Here is a 14,205-nt window from a genome sequence, read left to right as displayed (position 1 = left end):
TTTTGGCTTTTATAGCCCCGGTCGCGTCACGCGGGGCATTGCTCAAAGGGCGATTCCTCCACTGCCACCGGAAAAAAAGTCCGCGGGCCCTGCCCAGGGAGACTGGGCGGCGCTGGCCTCCTGGGGCGTCCACCCGCCAGCACTGCTTCGCGACGTCAACAAGTGTCAAGGTCACTGGCGAGGGCCGGACGCTACGGGGGAGGGAGTCCCCTTTCCTCTGGGCGGGTGGGTCCCACCATTCCCGGGGAGAAGAGCTGGTGGGGTGGAGCCGCCCTCCCGAGGGGCGACAGAAACTGCCGAGGTCACCTCGGGTCACCCCGCCCCGAAGAAGTATGAAAGAAGGGCCGGCAAAGCGTCTGGAAAATTCCAGGAGGCGGCGGAGGGATCTCTGCAGAGGGCGCATCGCGAAGGGAGGCGGCAGCGCGTGACTCGGCGGGCGGCGGCCCGGCCTCGTGATTGCCGGTGACGTCAGCGCCCAGGCGCGCGCGCGGGCGGGTGGGGGAGGGGCGCCGAGGCGCTGCGGCCGGGCGGGTCTCGCCGGAGGGAAGCGGGGGTGGGGGTGGGGAGCCAGGCAGCCCTTGAGAAGTGCACGCACAGCTGTGCTTACAGGTGTCCCCGGTTAAGAAATCCTAATGTGATTAAAAAAAAAAGTTTGATTTTGTTATTTTAAAAAATTATTGGACTAGCCTGGCAGTGTTGCTCAGTGGTTTGAGCGTCAACTCAGGTACGGAGAGGTCGCTGGTTTGATTCCTGGTCAGGGCACATGCTCAGGTTGTGGGCCGGGTCCCCAGTGGGGGGCATGCAGGAGGGGACAGTCGATGTTCTCTCTCATCATGTTTTCATCGCTCCCTCCCTCTCCCTTCCTCTCTGTAAAATCAATAAAGGAAAGAAAAAAAAAAACTGAAATGGTTGCGCTAAATTTAATAAAAAAATGTTTGGGAGCAAGTAGATGAAAAAGTTCAGCAGGAGGCTGCCACAGTGGCGTGAGGGGCGTGCGTCATGGTTTTGTTATGTTCTGTTTCCAGGGGCCTGGATGTGCAGTATTTCATGAGAAGCTATCCCTGCCTGGGTACTTCTGATTGTTCATTATGTATGAAGTGGAAAAAGCCAGTTGCAAAGTAATAAAAGGTAAGATATTGTTTGTGCACAAAACAGTATCTAATTGCGTGACAACAAGACCCAAGGGGTATATTCAACTCATTTTATTTCTGGATTGGGAGGTGGGAGACAAGAAAATTTTTTATGAAAAACTGGTTTGTCCAGGGCAGTTTACAGCCTGCGATGGACCTCAGGGAACCCGTTTGATGCCTCGTGGGGGCACTGCCCACAGGCGCCCACATGGAGCAGGCCCCCCACCTGGCCCCCCACCAGAGACACAAGCCAAAGGGTGAACTCGGCCCATGCCCTGCGGCCAGGCAGATTCTGAGGGCTGGGTGAGGATTTTGAAAAAGGGGAGTTAGCATCTCCTGTGCCAATGTGGGGCCAGAGCGAGGAGAAGGAACCACAGCCTGGGACCCCTATATGGCAGTTCTGGTCCCCTGAAGTATAGGGTGGAAAAAGGACAGTAGTCAGAGTAACCAGAACAGAAATGGCTTCTGGGCCAACTGCCAGGAAGTCTCCTCCCAGGGTAAACACCCACACCCCAAACAAAACCACCTCTGACAACAGGCCCCTTGGCAACAAGGAGGAAACTGGGGCACATTTTTCCCCCTTGCCTCTGCAAGATGGCATCTGCAGGCAGGGCTGGGCCCAGCTGCCGCACCCGTGGGTTTCTCGGAAAGCTGATAGCGCTCATGTGACCCTCCGCACAGAAGGCTGAGCCTGCAGCAAGCCCGGGCCTGTTCTCCCTGCAGACCTCAGCCATGTTCTGCTAGGGAAAGTCTGGCAGCTCACCCTTCTCCAAGGTCTTGTCCTAGCAACGTGTTCATGAGTGGGTTGGGGAGACTTAACTTGAAAGAATTGTGTAAAGGAAGGAATTGCCTGTCAGAATGTTCTAGAAAGCTGGGAAGTATGTATAATCCCAAGCAAGTGCCTTTGCTGCTGTGTCACAGCCCCAGGTTGTGGAGTCAGTGTCCGATAGCCTGGGAACTGGCGCCAGGCAAATTGTTCAGCCATTACCTCACTGATCCAACCCAGACTCCCACCCTGTTTCAGGAACTGTTTGCCCCGAACTCATAGATCAACTCCTGTCCCATTCTCCTGTCCTAGTCCAGGAACTGTTTGCTCTGGGACAATAGACTCACATTCCAGGGGCCCCCATGCGTAGCCCCTCAGGACCTAACCCTAACAAGTTCCCGCTGCCACAGGCGCAGATATAAAAATCACAAACCCCAGCATCGGGCGCGGCTTCTCGGACTCGACCCCTGGAGTCTGTGAACTCGCCCGGAGTGTACCCAATAAAGCCCGATTTCTGCTTATTCGGCTGTTTGGCTCTTCAGTTTCTTCCCACCTCCCACCGGTGGCACCTGGCTACCTTACATCTGGTGCCGAAACCCCGGAGAGGGGTTTTGCGACCCGCCTCAGTCCCTGCAGGCTGAGGCGAGAGTCCCCCCCCCCCCTGCCTCGTGCCGCCCTCCACCTCCCACCGGCGGCACCTGGCTACCTTACAGTCAGCCCTTTATCTTACAAGGCGTCTGAGAGGCGGTAGTCACTGATGTCTCTCTCAGCTTGCTGTTCTCCACCTCTGGTCTAAGAATCTCCCACATTTCACCCCCGAGTCCCCAAAACAAACTGTCTTAGGTTTTATTTTTCAAAAGGGTAGAAGTAGGTGGAATTAGCAACACACAAAGTGTAGGAGTCCACAAAGCTTAGGACTCTCCATCATAAAGGAGCCAGGCCCTCCTGTGTGCCCGTGTCCGCAGCTGCCCCAGCCACCCGGTGCCAAGGACAAACTGGCAGTTTCATTGGGTCCTTGTTGAGAAGCACTCCTGGCCCCCGAATTGCACACAGCTAGTTTGCTTTGGGAAAGGAATGTATCTGAGTAGACGAAATGAGGAAAGAAAACCACACAGGGACATCTGTCCTGCCTGGGGGGTGGGGACACAGCACACTCACAGTATGGTGGACAAACATCCTCCTTCTCTACAAACAAGGCCCAAAGTCCCTCCACCCTCACTGTGGGAGGAGGAGGGGAGCAGGGCTCAGTGTGTCAGCAGGTTTCTCTAGAGATCAAAACAAGCTGTTCCAGGAAACAGCAGTAAACAGGACTTGGGTTCCTGGGTGGGGTTGGGAGGGGACAGGCCCGCCCTACCTGGGTCGAGCAAAGGCTGCTCCTTCCTGGCAGCCACTTAGGGACTCAGGGTTGGAGGGGAAAGAAGAGCAGGAAAGAGCCCCTTGGGCAACATCCAAATTGCAGGGACAGGGCCCAGGCTCCAGGTCCTTTCTCACGGCCATGGCCACCTCCCCATCTTGTTCCGAAGTCAGCTCAGCTCTGTTGTTTCCAAACACACATCAGCCCAGGAAAGGACCTAGATTTCCTACAGGAGCCCCTGGAAAAGGGAGAGAAGCGGGGTGGGAAAGGGTGGTACTTCACACCAAGGGCAGGACAAGGACAGCATTGCTGCTGCCACTCAATGTACCAGAACTCCACCCCACCCCCATGAGTCCAGTTCCAGAGCTGTGGCCTAGGTCACCTTGGGCTCTGCTCACAGGAGACCCTCAGCTGGGGCTTTGTCCTCTGGACTGAGAGGCCCTGTGAGCCTCGGCCCCTCCCTGGTCTCAGGGCCTGAGTGAGGAAACTGCACAGTCACGGTGCGCTGGCGGCTGGCAGGGAGCCTTCCTGCCTGCTTGCCTCAGCCCCTCCTGCAGAACAGGACCCGCCCGGACCTCCCCGCCCCCGCCGGCCTCTCCTGCCTGGCTGGGAGCTGGGCCTCCGCTGGGGCTCCAGTCAGTGGGCCCCCACCTCACAGCAGCCTGAACACACCCTTAACCCCTCAGCCCTGCTTCCCGTCCTCATTCCTGCTTCCTAATTCTGACTCGTATGTTCTGCCTGGAAGCCCTTCACCCCGGCCCAGCCCTCCCTCCCTCAGCTCCCAGGCCTCTGCCCAGAGGTCACCCCCACCCCCCGTCCCCCCAGGACTTGCGCTCCTTCAGGAAGGGTTTCCATCTGTCTGTCCTCCACTGGATCTCTGTGCCCGGCAGTCCCTGGTGCATTCCTGGCACAAAGTGGACCTTGGTAAATGTGTTAACCAAACAATCTTATGTTTTATAAAGGTCACTCTGTCCACTGTGAGGCTCCCAGTAACCATCTGTAATACTTGTGGGCTGACTGAAGCCTCAATCCCCCCAAACCATGATGAGCCCTGACCTGGGGGCCGGTGCAGCCCTGGGCTCCCAGGTCAGCAGACAGGGAGACAGGGCAGGGCTGCTCCATGTGGACAGGCCGGAGAACTCACAGGGAATGTCTGGGGGTGGGGAAGGGAACCAAAGCTGGCAGAAGGCATTTGAGGGAAAGGACATGGGGGACGGACACTCCCCAGACCCTGCTTTATTAGGCAGAGGAGGAGGTGGGCTGACCCACCTGCATTTCATGCTTCCATTCTCTTGCCCCACGTGGGCCACAAAGAGGTAGGGGAAGCTGGGAGGGCATCGTGAGGAGAGGCTTCTCACACATTTGACCCATGTCTCCTCTGGGGGTTGCAGGGTCTGTGGGCTCTGGGTCCCTGGTGCCCTTTCCTGGCCACTGCTGAGGCAGATCCAGTTGGGGTCCTCTCCCCACCTAGGGCCAGGCCTCCAGGAAATAAATTTGATGGTGTCAGTCCCCTGCATCCAGATCTTCAGGACTCCTTGCCCCCATGTGCCCCCTAACTCATGGGCACGAGGCCTTCAGTGCCCCAGCCCTACTGACCCCCCTTCTTCAACTTCCTTGAGCCCTGCCCAAGCTGGCCCCCTGCCTGGAGCCAGCTCTGCCCTCTGCCAACTACTTCACTGACTCATGGTCACCTCCCTATGTCCTGAAGCCCCTGCTCCTAAGTGCTCACCAGACCCACCTGTGCCTCATCAGCTAAGTACCCGTGTCCTTGCTCCCCAGCCTCCAGGAGAGAAAAGGCCTATGGAATGAGGGACCTGGTCCCCTAACCTTGCCTCCCTCAACCACTGCTATGCTCATCCAGTAGCCCCCAGACCTCTTAGGCCCCCTTGTTGCTGACTAAGCAAGTTCCAGCTTTCATGGACCCCACCTTTAGGCCTGTGCCCACGTTGTCAGCCTCTCTCCAAGCCTTACTCAGCAGGAATCTTGGCGGCAGCTCCTCTGGGCAGGGTGCTGCACGGGTGCTGACACCTCACCATCTTCCACCCCTAGGTTCGCACCCCTAGGTTCAACAGTCCCCAAGTAACCCTTTCTTCTCCGGGGCCTGCCAGCAGCTCCCACTGCCAGAAACTCCCCCTTCTGCTGAGTCCCTGCTTATGGCAGTCCTCAGGCCTGAGCCTTGTCGGCCCCCCACAGTGACTCCCCCACCCCCTGGGGCCCCCCACAGTGACTCCCCCACCCCCTGGGGCACTGGTCGCTCAGACTGTCCTGAACCTCGGAAGGAGCCTTTTCTGCTCTGATCCCCCTGGCCCACCTGAGTGGCATCCCTAAGGCGTGCATGGCACCAGGGCTTCTACGAGGAGAGCAGACACTCTGAAAGGTTCCACCAGCCCCTGGAGGTTGCTGACCTTGACACCAGGAGGGAGGCCTGTGCTGTCACTGGCCCAGAATGTCAACAGTCACCACCAACCCCTCCACCAAATGCCAAGGTCAAACGGGCAGCAGACACAGAAGTCCTAGGGAAGAGCTGGGGCTATTTTTACTCTCCCTCTTGCAAATTTTACTCATGACAAGTAGTTTAAAAAATCTGGAGGGCTCAGTATGGGTGGGGGAGGGAGGTGCTGAAAGAGGGGCCTGGACAGCTGGGGAGGGGGAGGGCCCTGGGACAGTCAGCTACTGTGGGCACAGGGTGAAGCAGGAGAGAGATGAGTAGTCTCAGGGTGTGCCCACCCACATCCTGGATTCCCCCAAATAACCCCAGTTTTAATATTTTGATTCAGTTGTCATTTTACAGGGAAAAAAAAAAAATTCCAAAGCAGACTATGTTCTCAGAACATGGATCCTGATCTTTGGATAGTGTGGGTCCCGTCACCCAGTGAGGAACCTAGGGGAACCCCTGTATCTGGTACTCTTGGAGGCCCAGGACTTCTCCATCACAGACAAGCGAAGGTGGTGGCAGTCAGGCGATGAGGGCATGTCCCGCCCGACCCATGGCCCCCAGATTCTGCCCTGGGTTTTTCCAGCTGCGTAGATGGGGTGGGCGGTGCCATCTTGCAGCCTCTGCCACAGAACTGGAGGAGGAAAGGGCGGGCTCAGCTGCCCCCTGCCGGCCGAAGCGGGAGCAGCAACCTGCAGGCAGGGGCGGTGGCTGACTCCCCCACAAATCCCATCTTAGGCTGGGTCAGGGTAGAAACAGCTGACCGTGGGTACCAGACATGCTGCTTAAAACTGAAGTCGTGACTGGGAGCTGCCCTGCCACCTGTTCTGGATGAGGTCGGGTAATCTGCCTACCTTCTCTGAAATGGGGGGCTGATCTGGACAGGGAGAAAGTGCCAGGTGACTCCCAGATGCTGTAAGTGGTGGAGAGTGACCCAGAAATGCCCAGCCTCGGACGACAATGGGATGGCGTGTTTATTGGTCAATGACCTCTGTTACCTGAAGAATTAGGGCGTGTCTGGGAGCCATGAAGACCCTGTCCCACTGCACTGACCCCTGTGGGCAGTCTCAGCAGGGCCTCCTCTGCTCTAGGGGTCTCCAGAGGCAGGTGCTGGCTTAGCCAGGCGAGTGCCAGGCCATTGGGGGTAACCACTTCTGCTTCTCCATGCAGCCCAAGGGCGGCTGGTATTTTAAAACAACCTTTGATGCATTTAATTTTTTACTTTATTAAATATTTCTTTTTTTAAACTTCTCACCATAGGATGGTTTTTGTTTGTTTTCAGAGATAGAGGAAGGGAGGAGAAAGAGAAAGAGAGAAACATGGATGTGAGAGAGAAGCATCAATCAGCTGCCTCCCACCACACCCTGACTGGGTATCAACCCACAACCTAGGTATGTGCCCTGACCATGAATCAAACCCGCAACTTTTGGTGCACGGGATGATGCTCCAACCACTTAGCCACCTGGCCAGGGCAACCTTTGATGCATTTAAAAAGCCCCACAGAAAACCAAGACAGTAAACCATTAGGGTGGTATTATGGGTTGGATTATGTACCCCTAGTAAAGAACTATTGAAGCCCTAACCCTCAGTGCCTTAGAATGTGACCTTAGCTAGAACTAGGATCATTGCCGGTATAGTCAGAAAAAAGTGAAGTAGGGTGGGCCTCTCATCCAGTATGACTGGGGTCCTCATGAGATGTTGGCCATGTAAGGACAGACACACACACAGGGAGGAGCCATGTGATGATGAAGGCAGAGACTGGGTTTATGTAGCTGCACACCAAGGAACACCAGCAAAACACCAGAAGCTGGGCCCTGGCTGGTGTGGCTCAGAAGACAGAGTATCGGCCTGCGCACCAAAGGGTCATGGGTTCAATTCCCAGTCAAAGGCAGGTACCTGGGTTGCAGGTTCGATCCCTGGCCCCGGGTTGGGGCAGCTGCTCTCACATAGATGTATCCTCCTCCCTACCACTGTCTATAAAAATCAATGGAGGAAAAAAAAGTGAGGATTGCCCAGCCAGTGTGGCTCAGTGGTTGAGCATTGACCCATGCACCAAGAGGTCGCCGGTTAGATTCCCGTTCAGGGCACATGCCCAGGTTGTGGCCCAAATCCCCAGTGGGGGGCATGCAGGAGGCGGCCAATCGATGTTCTCTCTCATCGACGTTTCTATTACTCTCTCCCTCTCCCTTCCTCTTTCTAAAATCAATAAAGAAAAAAAAGTGAGGATTAACAAACAAATAAACAAAAAACACCAGAAGCTAAGCTGGCAGAGGCAGGAGTGACCCTCCCGCAGCTTCAGAGAGCTTGGCACTGCCTACACCTTGACTGCGGACTTCTGGCCTCCAAAACCGTGGGACAATATATTCCTGTTGTTTTAAGCACCCCCGTGCCCATTTGTAGTACTTTGTTAAGGCAGCCCTAGGAAACTAATGCAGGTGGGAAGAAAGGGGGCATAAAAGTGACCTCTGGAACACATAGGATGAGTGAATGAATGGACCTGATGTAACCACGGACAGATGCAGCCATTGTGGGCCACAGATGCTTTCATAACTGTCACTCAGTGTCAGCTACAACATCGTAACGCAGGGGTACTTGTCCCCACTTCACAGAGGAAGAAATTGAGGCTCAGAGAGCTGACTGTTGATTCCACAATCAGGAGCGTCTGCCAGCCGCCAACCCCATCCGCAGACAGCTGTCATCATTCAGATGTGTGCAAAGCACTGCTCTGCCTTTGGGAGTGTGAAGAGATGGCAGGCATCGCTCCTCCCTGAGAAGCAGGAGATGGAAGCCCAGACAGGTTATAGAACTTGCCTAAGGCTACACAGCTGGGGTGTGTGTGTGTGTGTGTGTGTGTGTGTGTGTGTTAAACAATAAGGTCTTGGCCTTCCAGCAGAGGTCTGTTCCCAGAGAGACCAGCCTGTTCCCAGAGGACAGCTGACAGCCAGTGGGTTTCACAGGTGAAGGGAATACTGGTTGGTGGTACGTTGGGCAGCCAAGGTGGGGAGGGGGTGAAGAGGCCCAGAGGTGAAAGATTGCAGGGTGTGTTCTAGAAACAAGTGGAGCCAGTATATTGTGGGCAGGGACTAATCCAGGACTTAAATAATTTTAGGAGTCCTCTAAGAAAAATAATTTTTAAATCCTACTTTTGCAAATTCTACAAAACCATTGAACACACTGCTAAACCCTTCCAGGGCTTTGGAAGGGCTCCTGCAAAGGGAAGGGCCTTGAAGCTTGGCCTTCTTTCATTCCAGGTGACTCAGTCTCTGAGTGTGCAGAGGGTTGGGGACAGGTGTCCTAGAGTTCATGTGTCCTAGAGTTCATGTTGCTGAACACCTGCTTGGAGCCTGCATTTGGGCTTGTGGGGATTTATAAACCAGGCCCAACCTCGGGGTGCCCACAGTGCAGGCGCATACCTAGCGGGAGGAGAGCAGGCGGAGTGCTTCAGAGACCAGGAAGAGACTCCCAGGGAACCTTTCGGCGGCCACCTGACAGGAAGAGCGGGGCTCCCCAAAAGGACCTGGTTCCCAGTTGGGCTCCCTCCCCTTCTGGCCATCTCAAGATGCCTGGAATTGGGATCAAGGACCTGAGAGGCCTCCGCCAGCACCCAGCCTCTCAACCCTCCACCTGCTGGCTCCCTCTACAGGCCACAGTGGGTGGTGTCTAGGGGTGAGCCGGTCTCTCCCAGGCTGTGCCTGGAGCGCAGGGCTGTGGCCAGTATAGAGCAGTGAAGGCTGAACTGAGCCTAGGATGGAGAGGACATATAGTGAGGTGGTCTGGGTGGCCAGTGTCCTCTCCTCTCCTTTCCTGTGGTGCTGGGTGGGCAGAGAGCACAAAGGCCTTTCTGGGGAGAACCCGCTGACGACCGAAATGGTGTGCATGTGTGGTTGGGAAGACACTTTCTGAATTTATGCCCAGAAGAGCAACTGGGCAGTGGTGGAGACTGGGCTGTGGTTCTGGGGACGAGGCCGGGGCAGAGTGAGCCACAGAAAGGGTACGCCTGGAGCAGCAGATCCCCCCTGGTGCCGGGAGGGGTCCCCCGCCAGCCTGAGCCTTCACAGACAAGCAGCCACTCCTGCTCACCTGGCCACCAGCGCAGGGCGTGTGAGGAGGCCTGGTCAGAGATGGGCAGATGTTGCCAGCCTAGAGCACGAAGCAGGGAGGGCCACAGTGGGAGGTGGTATGGTAGGTAGAATTAAGCCCCTCAAGACGCCTGTGTCCTAATCCCCAGAGCCTGTGCATATTTGGTTACCTGGCACAGGGGAAGTAAAGTAGCTGATCAGCTGACTACAGGGAGATGATCTGGATTATCCGCCTTGGCCCAGTGCAATGGTCACAAGGGTCATTAAACATGGAAATGGAAGGCGGAGGGGAGTCAGAGAGACACGAGGAGGGAAAGTCAGCGTGCATGCTGGAGGCCCCCTCACCTTCACTGGCTTGAAGATGGAGGAAGGGGCCAGCAGCCAAGGGAAGCTGGACAAGTAAACAGATTCTCCCCTAGAGCATGGAATGCAGCCCTGCCTACACCTTGATCTCAGCCCAATGAGGCTCATTTCAGACTTCTGACCTCTGGAACTAGGAGGTGCCTGTGTTTAAGCCACTAAGGCTGTGGTCTTGTTACTGCAGCCTCAGGAAACCTACATGGTTGGTGAGGGCAGAGGGGCCTGGGTGGAGGAAGGGCTCCCGGCCTGCCTGGCCCCAGGCTGTTGGTGCTCCCCTACCCACCAGAGTGGGGGTGCCTGTGCCATCTGCAGGCCCTGGCCCCTCAGGTGAATCCCATTCTCCCTCCCAGCTTTCTGGACACAGGATTCCCTAACCTTCGTGGGAACAAAGCCTGTGGTTACTGCTGCCACGCAGCTCCCTGTGGGCCCACAGTGCTCCAGAGGGCTGGCCTGATGCTGTCCCTGCCCAACAGGATCCTGGCCCAGGGCATGAGGAGCCCTCGGGGAGGGCTTGAGAACTGCCCAAACCTCCTGGTCTCTCCCGAGACACTGTCCTGAACCCCACCCCCAAGTGTGCGGAGGAACCTGGTGACACTTGGCTTAGGTTCACAGGACAGGGATAAAGGCCCAGCCAGCCCCGTCACTCCTTGTTTCCCTGCTTCCCTGCACAGCTCCCCCCTTGGTTCCCACCATCAACCCCAAACCCCTCTTGGACCTTCTTACCCTGACCAACCACCCAGATGGGGAACTGCCCTCTGGCTGCTCCACGGAGTTCAGCTCGGGAGCCCCGGGGGCTGCAGCCCTGGTGCGCAGTTAATAAAAAGCCAGCGCGCAGCTGCCAGAGCTCCCAGGCTGGAATGAACACTCGCTATTTCACACATACACGAACCACCCCACAGCTGCTGGAAACGGATTTTATTACTAATAGGTCACATGGTACAAAAGAATCAGAATATTCAAAGGACATTTAGTAAAATGTTGCTTTGTCCCAAAAGGCAGGCAAAAAAGGTTAAGGCACAATGGATGCTTAGAAAACAAGAGAAAGACAAGGGTAGAAACAAGTAATTTGTGTACATACATACCCACCACACCCCACAGGCCCCTGGGGCCCATCAGATAAGAATTCACTTGGCAACAAAACAGTGAGTGGGAGAGAGGACCAGAGAGCTGGGAGCCAGACAGCTGGGAGCCAGTGAGGTCGAGTGACTCCAGGAGGAGACAAGATGTCCTCTGGCCGGGACATTCCAAAAGGCTAGGACGCCTATTTATTATGACAAATAACAAAGTCCCTGCTGTCAGAAGGCAAGCCCACCTCAAAACATCGGGAGTGTGCAAGTCACCAAAGGGAGAAGGGGGGCCCTGGCACCTGGACACAAGAGGCTCGCATCTCCTTGCCCACAGTTCCCACCAGGATGGGGAGACAAAGGAAGCCTGTGCTGAGCCAGACCAGACGCCTCCGTACTGGCCTCTGTACTGGTCTCCGTACTGCGGAAAGTCCCGGGAAGCGCCCAGAACCAGGGCCCCACCTCCTGGGCTGGCCACGCCCAGCGCCACGTTCACTTTCTGTCCCTGAGAAAGAGACCAGCTGCTGGGGTGCGACTTCCCAGCATGGGCCGGCCCCCAGGGTCAGGCCAGATGGAAAGCACAGAGCCACCTGAGGGGGAGCCAGCAGCTCTGAGGTTGTGGGGTTCTCCTGAATTGCCCGAGTTCATAGGCTTCATGGAACCAAAGCAGATGAGAAAAGACCAAAACTAAAATCCGAAGCCCACGGGGGTTTGGGAGGTTCTCTGAGTGTGGAGTGTGGGTCTGGTGGGCCTGCTGGTCCTAGGACAGCCACCTCCAGCACAGTGACGTCACCAAAAGCTAGCAAAAAGGCACGTTCCTTCTGGTCAGAGTATCTCCTGCCAGCAAGAGTCCTGAGTAAGAGGCACAGAGTGCCCTCTGAGCTGGGCCCTGCCCAGCTCCATCCAGTTCCAACCAGCCAGAGAGGGTTTGAGTGGGGGCGGGGCCTCTCCTGTTCCTGCCAAGGTTCAACTCTGGGAGGCCTGGCCCACCCCTACAGTGACTGCCCTGCCTGGCAGCATGCGTGGAATGCTGGTGAAGGAATGCAGGGATGTGGTCACCCAAGTCCAGGGACTAGACCAAAGACACACACTTGACCTGCAGGTCCTGAGCTCTATTCCTTGGCCTCCTGCCACAGGAGCTGCCAGTGGGGGCTTCAGAGCAGGCGACACTGTCCACCTTGAGAGGGGCACACAGGTGAGTCCCTGGGTGAAAGGGGGAGACAGGGGCCTGACTGGAAGGTCCTAAGATGGCAGAGGGGCCCAGAGTCCAGGGGAAGGGCAGGCAGGCTGTGGAGGGACCCTATGGGATCCCTGAGCCTGCTCAGCACAGCCTAGGCACTGCCCCAGGCACAGAAGTCGCTGCCCACACTTGGAGGTTGCCTTCCTCCCCAGCTGGAGGGCCACAGCCTGGCCCTGCCCTTCCCAGTGCCTTCCTCCTGCCCGGCTCTGCCATCTCAGCTCTGCTCCAGGCTCTCAGTGGGCTGCACTATGGAGTAGCTCCCCTGGCCCAGGGAGAGCTGCCGGCTGAAGAAGGACGTGGTGCGCTTCGGTTTCACAGGCTTGATCTGCTCACCTGTCAGGGGGCAAGGAACACACTGAGGAAGGGGTTCCCGGAGAGGGGGCCCAGGCCCCACAAAGCCCGATTTGGGCTAAGCTCCCCGTTTCACAACTGCCAACTTCCTGGCCTCATTCTCCCCACCTCAACTCTTCCACCAGTGACAGGATGGGTGGGTGGGGCACGTGACCAGGCCCCAATCAGAAGCACACAGGGTTTGTGTCTGATGCTGGGCCAGCTGTGGTACCTGAGGAGCCCTGTTCAAGAACAGACCAAAGAAACAAAGTTCCTGCAACATACCCAACTGGTTAAAGGTGAGCCCCAATAAGATGACATCTCTTACAGGTTCAAAATTTCAAGCCAGGTGATCAAAGTCAACATCAACAGTCACATATCATGTCGCTAATGCACCTTTCATACTCTGTGATAAAAATGTCACTCTAGCCCTGGCCAGTTTGGCTCAGTGGTTAGAGTGTTGGCCTGTGGTTCAGAGAGACCCAGGTTCGGTTCCCACTAAGGGCATGTACCTCAGTTGCAGTTTGTCCCTGGCCCTGATTGGGTCGTGCGGGTGGCACCCACTCGATGTGTCCCTTTCATGTCGATGTTTCTCTCTTTCTCTCTCTCTTCCTTCCACTCTATCTGAGCAACAACAAAAAAATGTTCTCGGGTGAGGATAAAAAAAAAAAAAATGGCACTCTAACTCTGTGATCTTCCTCCCCAAAAGCCCAGTTCAATCCTGAGAAAATCATCAGACAGTAGAGACAGTCCAGTAAAGGGGAATTCTACCATGTCCCTGACCAGCCCAACTCACAACTGCCAAGATCATCAAAAGGAAAGTCAGAAACTGTCACAACCAAGAGGAGCCTAAAGAGACATGACAACTAAATGCAGTGTGGTGTCTGGGATGGTATCATGAACTAAAAAAGGATATCAGGTTAAAACTAAGAACTTTAGTTAATAATGCTGTGTTAATATTGATTCATTAATTATAACAAATATGCCATATTAATGTAAGATACTAATTTTTAAAATAAAGCAAAAAAAAACAAAAAAACAGCCCTGGCCGGTTTGGCTCAGCGGTTAGAGCGTCGGCCTGCGGTCCGTAGAGACCTGGGTTCGGTTCCCGCTAAGGGCACGTACCTCGGTTGCAGTTTGTCCCCGGCCCTGGTTGGGTCGTGCGGGTGGCAACCACTCGATGTGTCCCTTTCACGTCGATGTTTCTCTCTCTCTCTTCCCCTCCCACTCTATCTGAGCAAAAAATGGAAAAATGTCCTTGGGTGAGGATAAAAATAAATAAATAAAAAAGTAAAAAAACAGGCAACCCAAGTGAACAGTAATTCATGAAGAAAATAATATATGATCAAGTCCAGCCAATGTGGCTCACTGGCTGAGCGTCTACCCATGCACCAAGAGGTTGCTGGTTCGATTCCCAGTCAGGGCAACATGCCCAGGTTGTGGGCCTG

At 55.6% G+C, this 14,205-nt stretch overlaps 1 protein-coding gene and 1 long non-coding RNA gene across 4 annotated transcripts in view; one reads left to right on the top strand and one right to left on the bottom strand.

Annotated features, from left to right (window-relative positions):
* Nucleotides 1–565: 565 nt before the first annotated feature.
* On the top strand, nucleotides 566–13,738 carry LOC118627615. 2 transcript variants are annotated; one of them, XR_004959206.1, is made up of 3 exons: nucleotides 566–724; nucleotides 1,026–1,128; nucleotides 13,467–13,738. It is a non-coding gene; the product is annotated as an uncharacterized LOC118627615 (long non-coding RNA). The 2 variants fall into 2 exon arrangements; XR_004959205.1 differs by lacking the exon at nucleotides 13,467–13,738 and adding an exon at nucleotides 8,294–8,525.
* Nucleotides 2,571–14,205, bottom strand: part of FRMD8 (FERM domain containing 8) — a 30,929-nt gene continuing 19,294 nt past the window's right edge. The window contains exon 11 of one of the 2 annotated variants that reach the window (XM_036257950.1): nucleotides 2,571–3,488. In XM_036257950.1, coding sequence (XP_036113843.1) covers nucleotides 3,451–3,488 — 38 coding nt within the window. In that variant the 3' untranslated portion in view covers nucleotides 2,571–3,450. Of the gene's footprint in view, nucleotides 3,489–11,030; nucleotides 12,761–14,205 lie in introns of those variants that run through there. The other variant, XM_036257949.1, reaches the window with a different exon arrangement.

This window comes from Molossus molossus, unplaced genomic scaffold, assembly GCF_014108415.1.
Source record: "Molossus molossus isolate mMolMol1 unplaced genomic scaffold, mMolMol1.p scaffold_m16_p_13, whole genome shotgun sequence".
Classification (NCBI taxonomy): domain Eukaryota; kingdom Metazoa; phylum Chordata; class Mammalia; order Chiroptera; family Molossidae; genus Molossus; species Molossus molossus.
The sequence above is the reverse complement of the archived record's forward strand: the minus strand, read 5'-3'. Positions and strand labels throughout refer to the sequence as shown.